The sequence below is a fragment of the Engraulis encrasicolus genome, chromosome 7, assembly GCF_034702125.1.
Source record: "Engraulis encrasicolus isolate BLACKSEA-1 chromosome 7, IST_EnEncr_1.0, whole genome shotgun sequence".
NCBI classification, from domain to species: Eukaryota; Metazoa; Chordata; class Actinopteri; order Clupeiformes; family Engraulidae; genus Engraulis; species Engraulis encrasicolus.
Window position 1 is genome coordinate 30,625,768 of NC_085863.1, and position 21,865 is coordinate 30,647,632.

Below are 21,865 nucleotides of genomic sequence, written 5' to 3' on the forward strand. Positions count from 1 at the left end.
TGGAACATCATGTTCTGAACGGCTCCTCTATGGCTCCTCCTGCACGTGTTGCAATGCGTGTAGAAAGCTGTGGGTACACACACTCCTAGTACAGTACAGCAAATTCGCAAATCGACTGAGACGCCCAAGCAAGCCGTAAGTACTGAACGCCCTGTTGTCTCTTTTTGTCCAAATATTGCTGTTTTAAACTGCCTGATACTCAACTAAGTGTTGTCTTACGCCTGTTGTTGCTTTGTTGTATAGCTTAATTAAGGATTGAGCACATTTCTTGCTGTATTTGGTGTGTGTTTTTGTTTTAATGTTAACGTTAGCCAGACAGCTACCGTATTAGCTCGAAAGCTTGTCCAAGTTGGTCAAGGCAGATTATTTGTGTCTATACAAAGAACGTCTCTATCCGTGTGAATATCATGGCATTCGTGGTTTGGGAGTGGTATCCAGTTCAAGAAAACATTGCATGGGTAACTTTAAACCAGCCATAGTGATAGTCAAAATCCCTGTTAAACGTCGCTGACTCGCACCTGGTTTAGTGACAATAACGTCGTAATAACGACAACTAGCCTAGAACTACATGTATAACACAAGGTATTTACTTATGATGGTATTTGCGATGGCTGAAATCAGAAAACCTGGCAAAGTTCTGATTTTGTTTGTTCTCGTTCTGAACAGTAACCGCCTTGCTGCGTCGTGTCAATAATGAACTGGGATAACTTGCAGTCGGCAATGCATTTGTGCATTTCGCTGTTATTGTTTAGACTTAACTGGAGTTTGGGCAAAACGTGGCCGGAAAATGTATCATATATGCATAGTTATCAGTGGAATTTGCATATTTTAATGATTGTGATGCCATGTATTTACCAGTCACCTATGGGATTTATTACCTTAACAGAGACGCGCAAGTACAAACTTATTCTACTACATGACAACAGTGCACGATGGCAAATCTGTCATTGACAGTCGAAGTCCTAGATTGTGTTGTTGGATGAACTGTTGTCAGAGTTGTCAGATTCGGTGATTATCGTTCCATTGTTTTAGCTGCTACGTTTTGGGAATTTGAACTGAACATTCCCAGTTCATGTCAGGGGGTTTCCAGGAAGCTGGTTGGAATGGTGTGGTACTTCAATCCTCCAGTCATAGCTCTTTACAAAGACCGGTGTTTTTGCTTTGCTGGCCGATTGTAGCAAGACCCTAGCAAGAGCACTCGGCGTTAACCTTACGCAGAGAAGTCTCATAAACACCTTCTTTGGATACTTTTTGGCTTCATGAACGAAACACAAATGTAGCGGGCGGCTCTCACAGACCCCCTCCCCCCCTCAAGTCAGTGTGACCGGGAAGAGGCGCAGTGTGATTGGCTGTAGCGCGTTGGAACGGTAGTAAAGGTACCCAGGCCAATGCAATGGTTTATGCTGTGAGCATCGTTTTAGTCATATCTGGAACTACTGCAGTGTTTTCACTCATGGCCAAAACACGCTTACTTGATAGGCGATGTTGCATTTTCAAGGCCTCGGCTCAAAGCTAGCCAGCGGGAGCTATTCTCTGAGAAATATTATGACAGTTGTCATAGCACTGTGTGTCTGTGAGGGTGAGAGAGAGAGCGTGCGTGCGCGTGTGTGCGCACGTGCGGGGTAAATTTTTGACTAGAACTACGTCCACTGCTTCACACGTGCTAGACATGCTTTACGCCAGCGAACCATTCAGTAGGATAAAACACGTTTACTGAAATGTCTAAAATACTTGTATGATGGCATCATCCATCTAGTGTTGAACTTCATATTGTTGCTGCTGGCATAGTTGCAGAATGCATGGGGTGCATACCACCACCTAGTGCCCATGTATTTTTTCCTGCTTTATAGCATTGTTATAACGGAACATAGAATCGGTCACATGTAAATTGATCTTAACACCCGGATTATATACACTATTTAGCTACTACTTACCAAAAACAATATGTGCAGATGCTCTGTAACTTCAATGACACATTCTGCATCATAAGAAAGTTACAGGCATGATATCATTCCCTGCAACTGACGATGACATCATCATGTGACTGTTTCTGAATGAATGAGAGGTGTATCTATGCTCATGCTTTTTCATGGTTGGCAGTGTTAACATGTGCCATGGGATATGTCCCGTTTTATATGCATGATGCTTGTTGGAGACGATGAGAACTGTACGCAGAACATCAATTTTAATGATTGCAGTGTTATTGCTTTGAGATTTGACAGACATCACAGACGCATATGTCCCTTTCTCATGTTTGTGTGTTTTCTTTTTTAATTCTTTCCACTTACAGGTGAAAAACGAGCAAAGTTTGGACAGTCTAGATTTCTTCAAGACAATCAAAGAAGCAAGAATTTCTGATCTTCTCTATCTGGCAACACAGTTGGATATACAAGAGCAACAACAGCAGCAGTAGCAGTTGCAGCTTTCAAAGAGTTTGGCCCTCCAAGGCCAAGTCAAGACAGGCCAACTCAATGCTGGCATTCACTGTTCTCCTCTTATCAGAGACTCATTACATAACATAAAGACTCCCAGAGAGATCCGCGCATTATTATTATGAGTAATGCCAATGTCGAGGCTTCTGCCAATCACAGCGCCAGCCGAGGAGGCGTGGGCGGGGCCGAGGACGACGGACAGGTAGGCCACGAGCCACAGGTGGCCTCCTCGCGCCGCAGCAGCGGCAGCCTATTGGCCGGCGGTGAGAAGAAGGCGTCCAATGGGAAGAGGGAGGCCCGGGGTCCACAGCGGACCAACGTGGACGACACGGAGTCGAGCGGGAATGACTCGGCCGAGCGGGAGTGCGGGGGACACGGGCGGCGAGTGGCCTCCACCTGCAGCTCACGCAACGGGAAGGACTCTGCCATGGAGACTACGGAGAGCAAAAGGTGACACACAGCGCCACAAACACTGCACACACACAAAAGGTTAAATAACAAAATTGGTTCTGTGGTTTGTTTACTGTGTATAGTTGAAATTAGACAATTCCACCTCTGACCTGTAGGGGGACTGAGGAGGAAACCTACTTTGTATTCCTGTTAAAACTGTTTTTATGTTGGCCAGAGTGGGGCACCAGTTACGCTTGGAAAGTCGCGCTCATATCGGTTGTTTACTTATTTGACATGTGAACCAGCTGATATCTACGTATGTTTCAGTTTGCATCATGAACCAAATTCCTGAATTCTTAAATTTTTGGCATGCAAACACCGCAGTTGGTTCGAGAGTAGGTGCTGGAACGAGCACCGGAACGCCTTTCTAGATCTGAAAAACCTTTCAAATTGTCATTGGTTGATAAAGTTTAGGTATTGATGGATGTGCAGTGCAGTCTGAGTTTCACTCACTCAGGCCCCCTGATAATAATGCTGCTTTTTGTGGGTCAAACTCCCAAGTCTGTTTTGAGTGCAAACATCACGTTTAGCCTATTTTCTCACGGCTGGTGGGTGAGCACCTGTGTAGAGTGAGTAGTGCTGTTCACTGGCCCCGTGTGGTGTGTAGAAGTCCTGTCCTACATTCCAACTCAGGGCTGCACTTTCAGAGGCCTATCACTGTGTATCTTGTACGTCACATGTCTGCCATTGCACACACGGTGCTACTAATGTCTGCCATTGCACACACGGTGCTACTAATTTAACTGAGTTTATTTCGTTCGCCGTTACTCCCAAAAAATGCTAAAGGAAATAAAAGGAATGGGTTTGGAACAGTGGTGATGTGAGCTTCTCTGTGTGTAGTGCTTTGAGGAGGGTCTCTTGTTTTTCCATTGTGACTTAGTAGATATTTTCTTAACCCCTTTGCGCAGAGCCTATGTTTATAACCCTACTGTCATCAAAATTGTAATGACTGTGCTAATCTGTTACTAAAGGCTCTTGGTACAGTCATAGCAATGTTGTTATGATGTAGTTGAGTATTTTCAGCAAATAGTCAATAGGGCCTGCTGGCGACCCCATCTGCAACAAGAGGTTAATATCTGAAAACTCTATTTCTCCTCTATCTCCACCTCTCTCTTCCCCCTCCAGCTCCAACAGCAACTCTCACAGCCCGTCTCCACCCAGTAGTTCCGTGGCGTACAGCATGCTGAGCGGGGGCAGCTCTGAGCAGGACCCCCCCAGCACCAGCGGCTGCAGCAGCGACCGCCCTGCACGGCTGCAGACCCAGCGGGAGCTCCTACGCGCCCTCCGCGAGCTCAAGATACGCATGCCCCCCGACCACCGCGGCAAGGGGCGCTCCAGCACGCTCGCCTCCCTGCAGTACGCCCTCAACTGCGTCAAGCAAGTCCGCGGTGAGTGGAAGCTGGGACTGGGAGAAGCGCACGTGTTCTTGTCTGTCTTCCTGGCTTTCTTTCTGTCTTTCTTTCTTTCTTTCTTTCTTTCTGTCAAATCCTCTTTCTCTTTCTTTCATTTTTTCTCTCATTCACTCCCTTCATGTGTCTTACTCTCCTTTTCAATCTATTTCACTAGCTGTCTTATTTATTTATTTCAGCCCACTCTCCAATTCTCTCTCTGCCTCTCTCTCTCTCTCTCTGTGTGCCCCTCTCTCTCTTTCTCTCTCTCTGTCTGTCTGTCTGTCTGTCTGTCTTGTAATGCTGTGATTGCAGCCTTGGTAGCGTTCAGAGGGGGAACATGGTGGCATACTTTCCAGTACATCATCATAATAGTTGTACATATGAATATTTTATTATGGATTTAGAGAAAATGACCTGTTAGGCGCCACACAATTGCCAAGTACAGCGGGAACATGTTGTATATTCAGTGCAGTCATGCGGTGCAGGACTGAAGCCCAGAGCCTGGCGTTGGGGTGTGGAGTGATTATATAACCTTTCATTCAACTGATGTGATGTGTACTAATAATCATGAGCCAAACCACCAGTCTATTATTACATGGTTGTAACAGGGAGGTTTTGTGGGTGTTGTCTTTTACTGTTACAACTAACCAGCAGTACTATTACCATTGCATTATTGTATGGTAAGTGTGTGTGTGTGGGTGCGTGTGCGTGTGCGTGTGCGTGTGCGCACGCTCGTGTGTATGTGTCGTTGTTACCACAGCTTACCAGCAGTACCACCAGTGTATTATTACATGTTAGTAACTGTGTCTGTATGTGTCGTTGTTACCACAGCCTACCACCAGCAGTACCAGGTTTGTAACTCTGTGTGTGTGTGTGTTGCGTCACCACAGCCAACCAGGAGTACTACCACCAGTGGAATGTGGAGGAGAGCCACGGCTGCTGCCTGGACCTCTCCACCTTCACCATAGAGGAGCTGGACAACATCACCTCCGAATACACCCTGCAGAACACAGTAAGAGGAGTACCTAACACGCACGCACGCACACGCACACACACACACACACACACACACACACACACACACACACACACACACACACACACACACACACACACACACACACACACACACACACACAAACATCACCTCCGAATACACCCTGCAGAACACAGTAAGAGGAGTACCTAACACACACACACACACACACACACACACACACACACACACACACACACACACACACACACACACACACACACACACACACACACACACACACACACACGCACCATTGCATTCATAAGCAGAGTGAGGTCTTCGTCTTGAGAAAGTCAGATTAAGAATGCCTGCCAAAGGGCATGACCTTACTGCACCAATCAGCACACAGAGCGATGATGTCGGCTTTGTGCTCTATATTTGAATTGCTGTACGTAGACGGGCTGATTGGCAGGCTAATTGTAAACAAAGTGCCATGTGTAGTGAACGCTGTGCGTAGGCAGGCTTGGAATACACCTTGCCTCGGAATACACCCCGCAGAACAAAGTAAGAGGAGTACCTAACCAAGTACACTCACACGCACCTCCTGACCTATATTCAGTCCATTTGTTTAAGCAGTATATTTAACTTGTCATGTGTCTCTTTCTCCCTCCTTCTCTCTCTCTACCTTTCTCTCACTTTCTCTCTCTCTCTCTCTCTCTCTCTCTCTCTCTCTCTCTCTCTCTCTCTCTCTCTCTCTCACTTTCTCTCTTTCTCTCTCTCTCTCTCTCTCTCTCTCTCTCTCTCCTGCCTCTCTCCCAGGATACATTCTCAGTGGCGGTGTCGTTCCTGACGGGGAAAGTGGTGTACGTGTCCCCTCAGGCCCCGTCGCGTCTGTGCTGTAAGCCGGAGCAGCTGCAGGGGGCGCTGTTCTCCGAGCTGCTGGCCCCCCAGGACGTCAGCACCTTCTACAGCGGCACCTCGCCCTCCAAGCTGCCCGCCTGGCCCTCATGCAACAGCAATGGTGAGGGGAAAGGAGAGACTGTGCGTGTGTGGATGTGTGTACGTGTATGTGTGTGTGGTACTGAGTTGTGGTAGAGTACTGAGGGACACCTTTTGCAGGAGACTGTGTGTGTGTGTGCGTGGATGTGTGTCTGTGTGTGTGGTACTGAGTTGTGGTGGTAGAGTAGTGAGGGGCACCTTTTGCAGTGGGACATCTGTTGCTCCTTTTGGATGGGAATGTGCTCTTTAACCCTTCATCAGGGTTTGTGTCTAAAGTGTGTGTGTGTGTGTGTTTCAGACTCCCCAGGCGACTGTGCCCAAGAGAAGTCCATGTTCTGCCGCATCAGCGGCTCTAAGGGGAGCGAGGTGGATGTGCGCTACTCCCCGTTCCGCCTGACGCCGTATCAGCTGACCCTGCGCGACTCCGACATCTCCCAACCGCAGCCCTGCGTCCTTCTCATCGCTGAGAGGGTGCACTCCGGATACGAAGGTAGGAATAACGCACACACATACATGCATGCACACACACACACACATTCACATATGTGCGCACACAAACACATACACACACACACACTAGTATTGTTAACTTAAAGATTGGTTTAATGCATCCTTAAATGTCAATGTCTGGAACATCACAGTCCCTCTGTTTGGGAATTGGCCATGTGTTGCGGTGTAGGTCTTCATTTTCATTGACACCCTCTCTCTCCTCCTCTGTCTGTCTGTCTGTGTGTCCAGCTCCCCGTATCCCTGACGATAAGAGGATCTTTACGACCAGCCATAGTCCGAGCTGCCTCTTCCAGGAGGTCGATGAGAGGTCAGCACCTTCCCTCTTTTATTATTGTATCTGATCAGCGGACCAATTTTTGATTGTGTTTCATCGCACGTCGCCTCGTATTGGTTTTACTATTTATGCTTTTATTATATTATGATTGCACCTGATCAGCAGACAATGTTTTTATTGTGTTTCATCTCACGTCGCCTCATATTGGTTTATTGTTTATATTGATGTGTGGTTACTTCACACCCCCTTGTTGTTACTGTAGGCTGTCACAGTTAAACTGTAACGAAACCATCATGAATGCGTAATGAGTAGTATAATTAAGTCCTCGATTGTAAGTTGCTTTGTATGAAAGTGTCAGCTAATTGTAATGTAATTTGTGTTTGGGTCAATGACGATTTAGTTGAAGCACACGTCAGGGTGGTGCAACCACAGCTAATGCCACTAGTATGGATAATTTTTAATGGATAATCTAAGAAGCATATTCATTGGAGTACATTAATTATCAATTATTAATTCATTTATGGGCATTAGAAGTCATTGCACCACCTGAGGTCTGAGCCCAAAAAATATAATTTACTATCTATAATACAGTATAATAAAACAAAACTTTACTCTCTCTTCCCTTTCTCTTGCTTTACTCTATAGCACATTGAATGACAGTTATGTATGCTTAGGCTATATTAAAAAAGACTGATTGATTGATTGAGTGATGGGTTGACATGTGCAGGGCTGTTCCATTGCTGGGCTACCTGCCCCAGGACCTGGTGGGGACCCCCATGCTCTACTACCTGCATCCAGAAGACAGACCTCTTATGGTGGCCATCCACAGGAAGAGTGAGTCCCTCCCCTCCCCTGGCCTCCGCAACTACCACAACTCTGCCTGGCTGTGATTTTGTCCTGTGTAGACGGGGATTTTTAGCGCGCGCACACACACACACACACACACACACACACACACACACACACACTGTACGTCATTGCCTTCATAAAAAGAGTGAGCTTTGCCTCTTAAGGCTCTCAAATTAAGAATGGCTGCATGACCTTACTGCACCAATCAGCACACAGAGCGATGACGTCGGCTTTGTGCTCTATATTTGAATCGCTGTACGTAGACGGGCTGATTGGCAGGCTAATTGTAAACATAATGCCACGTGTAGTAAACCCCAGTGCGTAGGCGGGCTCATTGCCAGGCTAATTGTGACCGAAATCCCAAGTGTCTGGTTGACTAGGTGGTTGACACTGGGTGCTGTTTCAAGATTATTGGAGCTAAGTGGATGTACTGGATGTCCTCTACTCTACTTAAGTTATATTAATGTATAATATGCCTTGTTGGGTTTTCCAAATGCGTACAGTAACAAGCTTGTACAGCCTTGCAAAGGCACAAAAGCATTGGTGCTGTTTCATGGTCATTGATTAGACATCATTGAATGTACTGGATGTTCTCTGTTGTGTTATGTCATTGTACATAATACAGTATGCCTTGCTATTACATATACTTGTACTTAGAAAGCTTTTACAACTTTGAAGAGGTGCACCATCCCCAATCATTAATTAAGCATTAGTCCTGCCATTGAATATTGAAAATAGAAATGATTAGGTGCAGATGAAGAAGAAAGTCACTTGTCACATCTAAAGATGCTCCAATGACTTTCTTTCTTTAGCTGCACTGCACTTACTAGTCCTTTCCCATGACGCACCAGATTGTGAAATGCAGGGAGGATATCAAGTCAAGTCAAGTCAGCTTTTATTGTCAGTTTCTTCATATGCACTGGTCATACAAGGCAATTGGAATAGGACGAGGAATATCTGTCTCTTCTGAAAATGAGTAAGCTTTTACAAGTAGCCCTGGAGTGTTGGGAGTGGACCATAACCATGTTGTCTTTTCCTTCCCCTCTCTGTCCCTCTGCAGTCCTCCAGTTTGCTGGCCATCCGTTCGACCACTCGTCAGTGCGCGTGTGTGCGCGTAGCGGCGAGTACCTGACCATCGACACCAGCTGGTCCTCCTTCATCAACCCCTGGAGCCGCAAGGTGGCCTTCATCGTGGGACGCCACAAAGTCAGAACGTGAGTCACCGCTTTCTACCAAAGCATTACACTACAATAACATTACACAGGCCCTTAAGTAAGACATTATGACTTGGTCATTGCCACAAAGTCAGAGTGTAATGGCCATCAATCGGACTATCAATTACAATGGAGTATCAATTTCCTCTGCTTTGCAGTAATTTTAGTTATTAGTAGTAGTGTTGTTCCTATTTAAATTGAATATATTGATTGAGTTGATTTGTGATGACTGCAGGCCAAAGCTGCTGTTGTCCGTTACTTTACAAACATCTCTGAATTTCAAATCAATAATCACAACTATGATGAAGCCACCGTTCGTAGAATGAACATCAACTTAATTTTCGTGTTTTATCCCCCTATTGATATTATTTTGTGTCGTTGACTTGGAGGCTGTTGATTTCTCTCATAGCATCTGAAATTAATTAAATAAATAAATCAAGCAATCAATCAATGTTTTTTCCCCCCTCTTTCTCCAGGAGCCCGCTGAATGAGGACGTGTTCACGCCGTCTGCTCTGTGCGACCCGCGGGCCATGTCCCTGTCGCCGGACGTGGCGCAGCTGAGCGAGAAGATCCATCGCCTGCTGGTGCAGCCGGTGCACAGCGGAAGCTCGCAGGGCTACGGCAGCCTCTGCAGCGCCACCGACCAGCACGCCAGCACCGGGTCCTCCAGCGACGGCGCCGGGCCCGTCCAGAAGCTCACCAGCAACCAGCCCCTCACACCGGTAGGCTTGGATAGCAGTGGGCAAAACACTTTACACTGGATACACTTGTGCACACAACATGCAGCATATTTACAGTACTCACACACACACACACACGCACACACACACAGTGCAGTGCCCGTCCACAAGCTCAGGAACCAGCCTGTCACACTGATAGGTTCGCTGTAAATCAGCGGTTCTCAACCTTCTTTTGAACTGAAGCCGCTTTTACACCAGAAACGACCTCAGTAGGGGCCTTTGGAGGCTTGAGATGAAGTGCAGGGGCGTTTACTCAATAAACGTTGCGAACCACTGTTGTGGATGAATGCACTGTGCATGCACACATGGGCAAGACACTATACACTGTATACACATATTTGCATCCTAATTACACTACATACTGTACATGTCGCTTCTTTGCTGCTCTTCTCAATTCCCACATCTTGTTCATTTTCGTAAATTTTTCCTGCATTTCTTTTAACAGCAGATGACTTTCCAGCAAATGTGTAAAGATATACACATGGTCAAAACCAGCGGTCAGGACATGTTCATGGAGTCACGCAACCGACCGCAGCCATGCAGACATTCAAACACAGGTGACTTACCCCTCCAACATTTATAAATGACTCACATTCAAACACAACTAACTGGCCTTCCAACATTCAAGACTGACAGTTTTTTTATTGAATATGTGGGTATGTTAGAGCTCAATGACACATTCTAATCCACTCCAATAGAGCGTTGTTTTACTAACCAGGAACTAGACAGGAACGGCAAGTGTTCTCTTTTCTGTGTGAAGAGGTCAACAGTGATGTATTGTCATTGCTCAGGTCAGAGGTTGCTTTACTCTTAGTTTTTTCCCCAACTCTTTACATTTTTGTGAAATTTACAGTTGCCCGGGTGACCGTAAAATCGTCGGAACATTCCAAAGAGCCCCCCCAGGGAGCAGGGCTGCCGGCCCTGAAGCCTCCCGCCCTGCCCACCACACCCCCCAGGAAAGACCGCCTCACCAGCTACTCCTACCAGCAGCTCAACTGCCTGGACAGCATCATAAGGTAAACACACACACACTCTCTCTCTCTGTCTCTCTCGCTCGCTCTCTCTCTCTCATTCACACACTCTCTATTTCTCACACAGGCAAACTCTCTCTCTCTCTCACTCACTCACTCACTCACTCACTCACTCACTCACACACACACACACACACACACACACACACACACACACACACACACACACACACACACACACACACACACACACACACAGAGACAACCCACCACCAGCTCAGCTGCCTGGACAGCGTCATAAGGTATGCCAGGCAGGGAAGCTGACAGGCTCTCTCACCTACCCCCCACCAGTTGGGAGAATGTCAGAACATGAACAAATGTTTAATTTTAAGCTTGTCAGAAGAATTAGCTGTCACCTGGGGTGGTCTACTAATGTGCTGCCTTGGCCTAAGTGTTAAAGAACTGAATGTTCTTTGGATTTTCTTTTTCCTTTCTTTCCCCCTGCAGCAGAAACTATTTTCCAGATTTAGTTGCCTTTCAGTCAGTTCTAGTGAGTGCAGTGATTAAGACATATTTTTATAAATCTGTGGTGGCCATGATATATGATGACGTATGCTGTGGCTTACGGGTCACGCACCACAGCACTGGAGGAAATGACTGAGAAGAATAGAGCAGAGCCAAGCTAAGGTTAAGACTCTGGTTTGGCCTGGGGACGAACTGAAGTGCCACTCAGCAAAAAACACCCATTTGCTTTGGAGAGATTATCGTCTCCTGACCCTGCCATTGATATTCGTGGTCCCTGAAAGGCATGATAATGATATTGAATGTGGCTAAGCGTGACCAGTATTTGCACTGCTTAGTGACCATGAGAAATAAAATACCATGGGTGGAATCGCTATGAAAACCTCATTGAAATAAGGACAACATTTGGTGCTGTGTCCAAATGGAATTTTTTGCTCTTTTTTTGCATTTATTTTGCATTTATGGCTACCTATGCCACTTAAATTACTCTGTCCCCTACCTGACACATGTACAGAATTTTGCATTCGAATGAACTTGTCACCTGGCAAGTTGGCCCTGGGTAGTGTAGCGGAAATTCACGTATTAACAAACTGAAATTATCAAACTAACACACAAACTCTATGCAGAAAATCTCCTTCAGTTGCTGGGATGGTTGTTGTAAGTAGTAGTAATAGTTGTAGTCTGACCTGGTTCTCCCCTGTGTCTCTCTCGTCAGGTACCTGGGCAGCTGCAACGTGCCCAACACAGTGAAGAGGAAGTGTGGCTCCTCCTCCTGCACCACCTCCTCCACCTCCGACGACGACAAGCAGAGGCAGGAGGCTGCTGGCGGCGTCAAAGGTACTCACCACCAGATTTGGAGTGCCCACGCATAGCAGGGCACTTCAGTTATTCAATGCAATTTAAATTGATTATTAATAGGGACCATGTACAATTAAAACATGAATGTTGCCATTTCATGCATTGTAACAGAGTTAGCCTCAGGCTATTTTATAGTGGACCACCAGTGCATAGCATGGGTGCATTTCTTGAAGCCACAGTTGCTAACTACCTTAGCTACTTTGTTGTTTACAATGCAAGTTCCCATTGGCAACTACGCAAGTTGCTAACTGCTAACAACTATGCTTTCGGGAAATGCACCCCAGAATAGTTGAACTGCGTGATCCTGGACGGTTCGGACTTCCCCCTGTTGATCTGCCTTCTGTGCTTGTCTCCACCAGCTATAGCGGATACGCTAGCGGCTGACGGGTCCAAGCCTGCGGACCCCACGCACGGCCTGACTCCCCTGGCCCTGCACTGCAAGGCGGAGAGCGTCATCTCCACCACCTCCCTCTGCAGCTTCAGTAGCACCATCGTACACGTCGGAGACAAGAAACCCCCAGAGTCAGGTGGGTTTGCCGACCTTAATAGCATAATTAGAGTAGAGTAGAGTAGAGTAGTTATAAGTAGTAGAGTAGTAGAGTAATAGAGTAGTAGAGTAATTACAGACTGATCAGTATAAAATATACGTATGTACAGATATTAAACATGTTGCATCCTGTGGTGCATGTTTGTATTTTATTTTTATTTTTTTACTGTATTTCCTTCCTTTGCGTAGATATCGTTATGATGGAGGAGGCTCCCACCACCCCAACCCTGCCACCCACCCCCACCCCCTCCACCCCCACTCCTGCCGTCAGTAGCAGCCCAGCACAGCCTCCTCTCCAAGCCGCCCTCTCCCCCAGCACCCCCACCACCACACAGCCAGACAAGGAGGCGCGCCGGGCAGGCTCCTCACCCACAGCAGGAGCCACAGCAACAGCAGGAGGTGGGGGAAGTGCTAGCAAGGTAGCACTAGGCCTCACGAAGGAGATGCTGTCTGCTCACACCCAGAAGGAGGAGCAGGCCTTCATCAACCGCTTCAGAGACCTCAACAAGCTACTGGAGCCTCAGCCCCAGCCTATCTCGCCCAGACGCCCCTCTGCAACCACTGGAGGCAAAGGTAGACCACTAAAGCACCTGTACCATACAGACTTAAATCGATTCGATACTGTGCCATCTCTGGAACCAAGCTCATTTTACACCTCCCATGGAGTTAAATAATTAAAATTTCTCTCCTTCTGTTCTTCTGTTTTCTTTGTCTGGTGATGTTTCTTCTAGTTCCAAGCTAGCAACTATAATTGAATGTTATGAGACTGGCTAGTCACCAGCTGGCCACAAAATTATAATAAAAAAAAAAATAGAATAAAGTGGTGCCCCACAGGGTGGCGTTCTCGGACCCTTTTCCAAGCAAGGATTCATTAGGCAGCTCTTGAAATGGAAATGGTAGTTCACTGCAAAATGTCATGAACTTCATCACAACCTTGTAAATGGAAATGGCAATGTTAAAATCCCTCACCCTTTCTCCCTTTCTCTTCCTCAGGCGTGCGCAGCTCTCAGGATTACCCCGCCGTGGGGACGTCCAGCAGCCGCAAGCGTGGCCGAGGCGGAAAGAGGCGAAAGCACCAGCCGGAGGGTTCCCAGGCGGGAGGTTTCGTGCCGCCCTTCAGCGTGCCGCCCCCTCGCGGCCCCGTGCCACAGCAGGCGGAGTTGCCAACCCCGGGCTGCTTCCCCGCCGGGCGCCACCTCTTCATGGGCCCCCAGACCTCCTCGTCCTCCTGGCCGGCCTCCGTGGGCTCCCAGGCCAGCATACCGCCCACCACCGTGCCCCAGTACGCCGCCCCACCAGGCTGCATGCCTTACTACCCGATGTACCCGGGGCAGATGCCCACGTCCCAGGTCATGCCGCCCATGGCGCCCCCCGTCATGGCGCTGATCCTGCCCAACTACATGTACCCGCAACTCAACACGCTGATGCCGCAGATGAGCTTGGCGGGAGGCGTTCCAATGAACGCTCAGCCCATGATGCCAGACCTCAACTTCAACCAGGCCATGTCCACGGGCACGCCTGGCGCGCCCCAACATGCACTGCCGCAGATGAATCCTCTGGGCACCCCTCAGTTTAACCCGGCCATGCTTCAGATGAACCCAGCAATGAACCCAGCGGCGATGGGCCAACCGGGACTCATGCCCTCAATGATGCCCTTTAACCTTGCCGGCATGCCCGGTGCCGTCCCCCAGCCCTTCCACAACCCCAACATGATGTACAGTCCATTTGCCAACGCAGCCTCCATGCCCACCCCTGCCGCCCCCATGACCTCAGGCCTCGCCAACCCCTTCGCCCCGACCCTGTCACGCCCCTGCACGCCGCAGTCGGCAGGACTGGCCAATGGCGATCGAGAGGAGGCGGACTCTCCGCTGTTCCACTCGAGATGCTCCTCCCCCCTCAACCTGGTGCAGCTGGAGGAGCTGGCGGGGAACAGGGCAGAGAGCGTTGGAGTGGGGCTTCAGCAGACCCCGCCCCCTGGGGCAGGGGCATCCCAGGGGAAGGTGGCGGGGGGCGTGGCGTCATCGGTCAGCCGGAGCAACTCCATGGACACCAAGGCACAAGACGAGAACGTAAGTTCCAGGGAATTTGCTGAGTTGTGTAAAGCAGAAGTAGAATTAATGTGAAAAATGTAATAACAACACCAGTAGTATGATATTACATAGTTGTGTAGCTTATGTAACATCCTAGCACTAGTGTTGTAATTCCTTTTTGAACAGTACTCTAAAGTGCACTGTAACCTCGACGGAACTATTTAATTTGAATGATCAATGCGGAATTACAAACATCGTGTAAACATGGTCACTGACCCCCTGTCCCGTGGTCTCCCTCCTCCCTCAGGTGGACGAGTGCAACCAGGACGCCATGTCCACCTCCAGTGACCTCCTGGACCTCCTAATGCAGGAGGACTCACGCTCGGGGACCGGTTCCGCCGCCTCCGGCTCGGGCTCCTCTGGGTCGGGCATGGGATCCTCGGGCTCTGGATCATCAGGCTCCGGGTCCAATGGCTGCAGTACCAGCGGAACCAGCGGCAGCGGAACAGGTGGGTCCTGTGGTGGACGGCACGAAAGGGAACGATACAAACACCCTCTATGATACAAACACCCTCAAGCACCCTCTATGATACAAACACCATACAAACCCCCTCTATGATACAAACACCCTCTATGATACAAACACCATACAAACATCTCTATGATACAAACACGATACAAACACCCTCCATGATACAAGCACCCTCTATGATACAAACACGATACAAGCACCCTCTATGATACAAACACCCTCTATGATACAAACACCCTCTATGATACAAACACGCTACAAACACCCTCTATGATACAAACACCCTCTATGATGCAAACACGATACAAACACCCTCTATGATATAAGCACCCTCTATGATACAAACACCATACAAACACCCTCTATGATACAAACACCCTCTATGATACAAAAGACAGGAAATGAGCTGGAGGGTAGGGCTGGGAAATTACCCCGGCCGTACTTGGGCATGCAAGCCCAAATGTGGGGGGGCTTTTAGCGCCAACCCTCTGATCTTAGGCTCACCTCACCTCCCTACCCATGATGCCACGCCTGGCCTGCCACACAACAAGTTTGTTGACAGTGGTTGTTTGTGTTCCTCTTGACCTCTTGGGCTAACAGGCTGCAGCAGCAACACCAGCAAGTACTTTGGCAGCGTGGACGACTCGTCGGAGAACGACCACTCGCATAAGCAGGCAGGGGCGTCCGGTTCGGGGTCGGGCGGCGGCGGCGGGGATGTGGTGGAGGAGCAGTTCATCAAGTACGTGCTGCAGGACCCCATCTGGCTGCTGATGGCCAACACCGACGACAAGGTCATGATGACCTACCAGCTGCCCAGCAGGTGAGGAGAGGAGACGAGAGGAGCAACACACACACACACACACACACACACACACACACACACACACACACACACACACAACGATGACCTACCACTTATCCTGTAGGTGAGGAGAGGAGAGGAGCGACACACACACACACACACACGCACACACACACATAACGGTGACCTACCAGTTGCCTAGTAGTTGAGGAGAGGAGCACGACCTGCTGCACCAAACATCATCCGCCTGTTGCCATGGTTACGAACACACTCATGCACACGCACACATACACGGACACACACATGCACACACACACACACACAGCATCACGCCTCCATGGGTCAATGAGAATAGATGCATTGTGTGGTTGCATCTTTTTTTGTTCTCTCTCTCTCTCTCTCTCTCTCTCTCTCTCTCTCTCTCTCTCTCTCTCTCTCTCTCTCTCTCTTTCTGTTCTTTTGTCCTCGCTCCCTCTATTTGAGCTTGAGGTAAAATGTTGGCCAATGGGATTTATCCTCTCTGGCTTGGCATGTGTTAAATTTGTACAGACAGCTCATCTACTCTGCCAGGAGTGTGTGCGCGCGCGTGTGTTTGTGTGTGTGTGTGCATGCGCGCGTGTGTGGCCCAAGGCCACAGCTATTTTGCGCTCATCACAGCAGCAGATAAGTCGAAGGGCGTAGTTGGAGCCAAGGCTTACATGCTGTGATACGCAGTGGACACACGCACAATAGCCAAAAAATATCTCCAAAACCACCTCTTATGTAACACGGTGCTAAAATCGAACTCGTCCATGCAGCCAAGTAGCTTCTGTCCCTAATGACAAACATAATGTTCGGGGTCCATAGTAACATGCTCTTCAGCTTTAAAGGAACAGTCCACCCTTTTTGGATTTTCACATACTATTTGCGCTATTTCCAGGTATTACACATGAATGTTCATGAATATGAACGTGAATATTACACACGAGTCTTCTCTTCTCCTATAGTGAATGGTACCATTAGCATCAAGTCATAAGTGATCATTGGACGGAATTAAATAGCCGTTTTGCACTCCAGTGGGTTTTACATTCACTTCAAAGTGGTTTATACAGCACGTACCTTTGATGAGGTTTTATTTGGTTCCATAGACTTCCATTGCTTCCATTGCTATCCATTGCAGCACATGTTTCCACCACAGTACGTCATGTCATGTCATGGCATGTGTGCGTGCGTGTGTTTGCACAGCAGGGACAGGGCAGGGACATTCTATGCATGTTCTTGTTGTGACACTGCATAGAGTTTATGCCAGAGTTTATCCCAGGGCATTGAGACAATGTGAAGGGAGTGACAAGCTACTTCATGCATTTCTGTGTGCGAGTATATCCAGGGAAAGATTGTGTGTGTGTGTGTGTGATTGTGTGTGTGTGTGTGCCTGTGCGTGCGTGTGTGTATCCTTGTGTGTGTCCTTGTGTGTGTCCTTGTATCCTTCAGGCCAAAGAGACAAGATGTTTCATATCTTTGTATTGGTATTCCTATTCATGGACTTGAAGAGGAGGGGAGTTTTAGTTTATATTCAGAGTTCGGTGAAGTAATATTTGGTGTGCCTTTGCTTGTCTGTAGGGACCGTGAGACGGTGCTCCAGCAGGACTTGGCCATGTTGAAGGCAGTGCAGAAACAGCAGCCTCACTTCACTGAGCAGCAGAGGAAAGAGCTCAGCCAGGAGCACCCCTGGATACTCACTGGGGGCATACCTGACGCTATTAACATTACAGTGAGTATTACACACACACACACACACACACACACACACACTCCCATGAAGACATGCTGCCACTTGTCAGTATAGCGAGGATATTGTTGCGCTCTAGATGTTTAATAGAAATAAGCAGATGCTTGGCGTTCCCAGAGGTAGCCTATTGTAGCAATCAGAAAAGCAGCCTGGATATCCCCCAAGTCCTGTTATGTAACGTGTGTGTGTGTGTACGCTCTCTCTCTCTCTCTCTCTCTTCCCTTCTCCAGTCCTGCGCCGACTGCAATAGCACCACAGACGACCCCGACGCCTCTGAGACCGAAACCTTCCCCAAGCAGGTCACCGTGGACGATCACCACGACGACGACCTCCCGCTGCCGGAGGAGACCACCACCCCCGACACTCCGGCGCTCGGGGACACCGCTGCCGACGTCACCGTCGTCCCGTCGGGAAACACGGCCGCGGACATCGAGGCGTTAGTGCCAGAGCCAGAGTCATCTCCAGTTCCCTCCCCGGCCCCGGCGCCGCGGCAACTGAGGTCCAGCAGCAGGGGCAGGAGGCCCCCACCTCCTCTGGTGGACGAGGAGCTGGAGGTCACGTCATCTGTGGGGGTGTGCAAGGAGGAGTGAGGAGCACGGAGGACATTTTAGGATCCTTTTAGGAGAACCAAGAGTCCACACGGACACAGCATGTGGTGGTGATAATGGAGAAAGCTCCTGTGAAGCCACCAGGCTCCCTGATGCAGCCCATGCTCACCCACATCCCCTACAGGCTGTTCACACAGACACTGGACAGGACCCTGCAGGTCTTTAGCATGTGGTGGTGATAATGGAGAAAGCTCCTGTGAAGCCACTCGCCAAACTGCCTGATGCAGCCGATGCTCACCCACACCCCCTACAGGCTGTAGACGGTCATGGCAAGCACTGCATTGCACTGCACTGCAAGCACTGAGTATGAGTTGGCTGAGATGAGCGCACACTCGGCTGTGTTTACTCAACTCTGGTAAATCCAGAGGACGGATGGCTAGCTCCAAAGTGCAGAGTGGGGGAGGGGAATCTGTCTTTCGGGATTCAGAATTGCCCCAATTTTTTTGGACAAATGTTTACCTGGCCCCGTTCAAGTTTGTGACCTACCAGAAAAGTGGTGGGTGGAGAAGACTTAAAAACATGTCTGTATATTCCACAGAGCTGAAGTTTTACCCAGGGCTTAGCGTGTTTGCCCTAAGGACACTGAGTCCAAGCGAAAACATAGGAGATGGAAAAAAACAAGAGACAGTTTTTTTGTGGCAAATAATGATTTATTTATGTTGCTATGGATTTTTTTTTTAAAAGGCTACATGTCCTAACTTGCACAAAGGCCTAGCTACTTTGAGTAACTAACTATGGTAACCATTGTTAATGTTCCCACATTCAACACTGGAAGTACTGGAATGTACTTGAATTTGAAAAGTTGGCGTGAAAGTTAAAGTTCGGCTGAAGTTCCACATAGTTCTTCTAATTGTTTTTTCCCTCTAATTTCACTCATCAAGCAAGTCAGAAACCCAATCACTTGTTAACATTTGTAACTGGTTTTGAAGATGGCATACGATAGAGAAATGTCAACAACCCCTTGCAGAGCACTGGTGGGGGCCTGGGAGTGACTAAGTGTCGTCATAGTGACCAGTGTTGGTGAGCTAGCTGGACTCTCTCCAAAAAGCTGGTTGCTACACCCTGCCCCTCGGACTTTATAGAAAGTTAATATTGTACGTTGGGTTACATTAGGTCAACTCTCTGGCTCATTATTCAACTGCAGCAACAATTCAGCTCTTATTGTTTTTGCTCTCGAGGGGAGGCATGTAGGAAAACTTTTATTTTGTATTTTATTTTGATATTATATATTTTATTTTACTTTGTTGGCCTATTTCTTTAAAATAATTTGTAAATAATGAAAAAAAACATATAACCTACATTGTAGTAATTTATATTTGTAGTAGTTGTAATAATGTTGTGCTATGGTTATGTGTAAATACTTGATGTACAATATACGAAACACTGTCTGTTTTTATAGTGGGTGGATAGATCCCCTCTGGGATGAATCATTTGAATTGATTTCAGGACCATTTCTCCAGATGGGATGTTCTATCCCCCAGACACGACTGTGGTGTTGGACTGTTATTTTAAGATGGTCTTTCAAAAAAAAGATGTTTCCCTTTTTACGTTTGAAGCACTTCAAAATGATATTTTTGTATTTTTTATCAACAAAGGATCCCCTTTGACGCATGCTTGCTGTGTGTTTGTGTTTTTCTTTCTATATATACATGTCATTTTCTTTTGTTGACAAAGGGATGAAATAGACAGAGCCTCCGATTTGTCAGGAGCTTAGATATGCGTTCCCATGGAAACGGCATTGTGTTGCTGGATTGACAGCCGTTGCTTGAGGGAGGGGAGAAAATAGAACAAAGGCTCACATTTTCCTCAAGGTGACATGAGTGTGTGTCTGTCTGTAAGACAGACAGAGAGAGCGAGAGAGTGAAGGAGTGTGTGTAAGAGACGGATGTGTGTAAATGAGAGCCTGGTAGAAGAAAGCCTTGAAGGGTCACATGTTTTAAGGCACATCTCAGTACGCTGACACAACCCTGGTGACGCAGGCTGTGGCGTGTTCCTGTGTGTGTCTGCATGCGTGGCCTGGTCGCCTGCTGTGTGGTACAGGTGGCAGATGGACAGCCCTGTGTGGTCTCATTAGTGGTCAGCAGCGCTCTCGTGTCTTGCATACAGTAGATGCACACAGCAGTAGCAGTCCGGTCGTAGTCAAACATACTCGCCTTTCTATAGGTGTCGTGCACATTAAGGAGCACTCATCTTTCTATAGGAATCGTACACATTCAGGATGGAGGTGGTTTGCACAGCTGAAGACAGTAGGTGTCACAGGTGCTAGTCAGACAAGGGTAGCAGATCTTTTAGATGAGGTGGTGATTGAATACACGTTGGTCTAAAAAAACTTTAAAAAAAAGATTTTGAAGATTTTATCTGAAAGAAATGCATCAACGTTTTGACCCCGTCTGCTCTTCCTCCACCTGTCTTCTTCGCACACCTCTAGTGCTTTTTCAGACCCCATATGCTCTTTATAGGATTAGTAGGAAGCACCCACCGTAGCCCTGTACACATAGGAGTGTGCTAATGAGAGCACTAACTGCGCTTGCTGATTTAAAAAAAAAATTATTATTTAAAAATGCTCCTTGTGTACCCATGCCTGCTTGAGACCTGCAGTACATTGAGATTGAGATTTAATACCCTGTCTAGAATCAGGGCCCGGGTTGGGATCAAGGCGTTCATTTTTTATTATTATTGTTATTTGGGAAGGGGTGGGAACTGGTTGGGTGTCTGTGTTGATTGATGGGCAGTGTGACCACTGTTTCACAGGCCATGTGTTCACTGCCATGTGACTTTGATTTGTACATAAATAAAGTGTATTTAAATCCACTATGCCCCTTTGTACTCTCTCTGTTTTTTGCTGTGGTGTCCACATTGGTTATGCATGCACATGAGAAGACAATAAATAATAATAATAATAATAATAATAGTAATAATAGGTTTTATATAGCGCTTTTCATGACTCTGAAGTTGCTTTAAATCACTTTTTGTGGACTTCCGTTCACTGTGTGATGTTTTTGTCCTAACGAAAGTACACACTCACCGAAAATGTCTTTTAAGAATTATATTTCCACACTGTGCAAAGACTGTTGGAAATTAAAAATGAAATATATAAATGTCTGGTATTTATTTAGGCGTTAAGAGAGCAAAGTGGCTTAAGTGGAAGGACACTTAGCCTGCTGTGTACTTTTAGCATTTTGCCGTTCACTACGCCATTACAGCCACGTAATTCTACATGCATGCAGTAATTCTAGCAAAATAAAGGAAGGGAAAAGACCATGGAAGTGAACAAAATCCCAGCATTTTCTTGGCATAGGACAAGCTGTACTTCTCTTTTTTTACCAGCAGGTGGCAGTATCTGTTGTAGGCACTAGTGACAAATAGAGAAGGCAGAAGAGCGTGTTTG

The 21,865-nt window shown here is 47.5% G+C and overlaps 1 protein-coding gene across 2 annotated transcripts; it reads left to right on the top strand.

Moving 5' to 3' along the window:
• Positions 1 to 47: 47 nt before the first annotated feature.
• per1a (period circadian clock 1a) lies at positions 48 to 21,288 on the top strand. Of its 2 annotated transcripts, none has more exons than XM_063203252.1 (20): positions 48 to 135; positions 2,291 to 2,882; positions 4,008 to 4,270; positions 5,164 to 5,285; positions 6,072 to 6,273; positions 6,550 to 6,741; positions 6,990 to 7,068; positions 7,763 to 7,869; positions 8,945 to 9,098; positions 9,575 to 9,821; positions 10,285 to 10,396; positions 10,693 to 10,855; positions 12,048 to 12,169; positions 12,550 to 12,717; positions 12,927 to 13,310; positions 13,731 to 14,806; positions 15,075 to 15,276; positions 15,900 to 16,119; positions 17,701 to 17,851; positions 18,100 to 21,288. In XM_063203252.1, exons 2-20 carry the CDS (start codon positions 2,554 to 2,556, stop codon positions 18,457 to 18,459), a joined length of 4,653 nt encoding a protein of 1,550 aa, XP_063059322.1. In that variant the 5' UTR covers positions 48 to 135; positions 2,291 to 2,553; the 3' UTR covers positions 18,460 to 21,288. The 2 variants fall into 2 exon arrangements, with proteins under 2 accessions (XP_063059322.1, XP_063059323.1); XM_063203253.1 differs by having other exon boundaries at positions 10,288 to 10,396.
• The last annotated feature ends 577 nt before the right edge of the window (positions 21,289 to 21,865 follow it).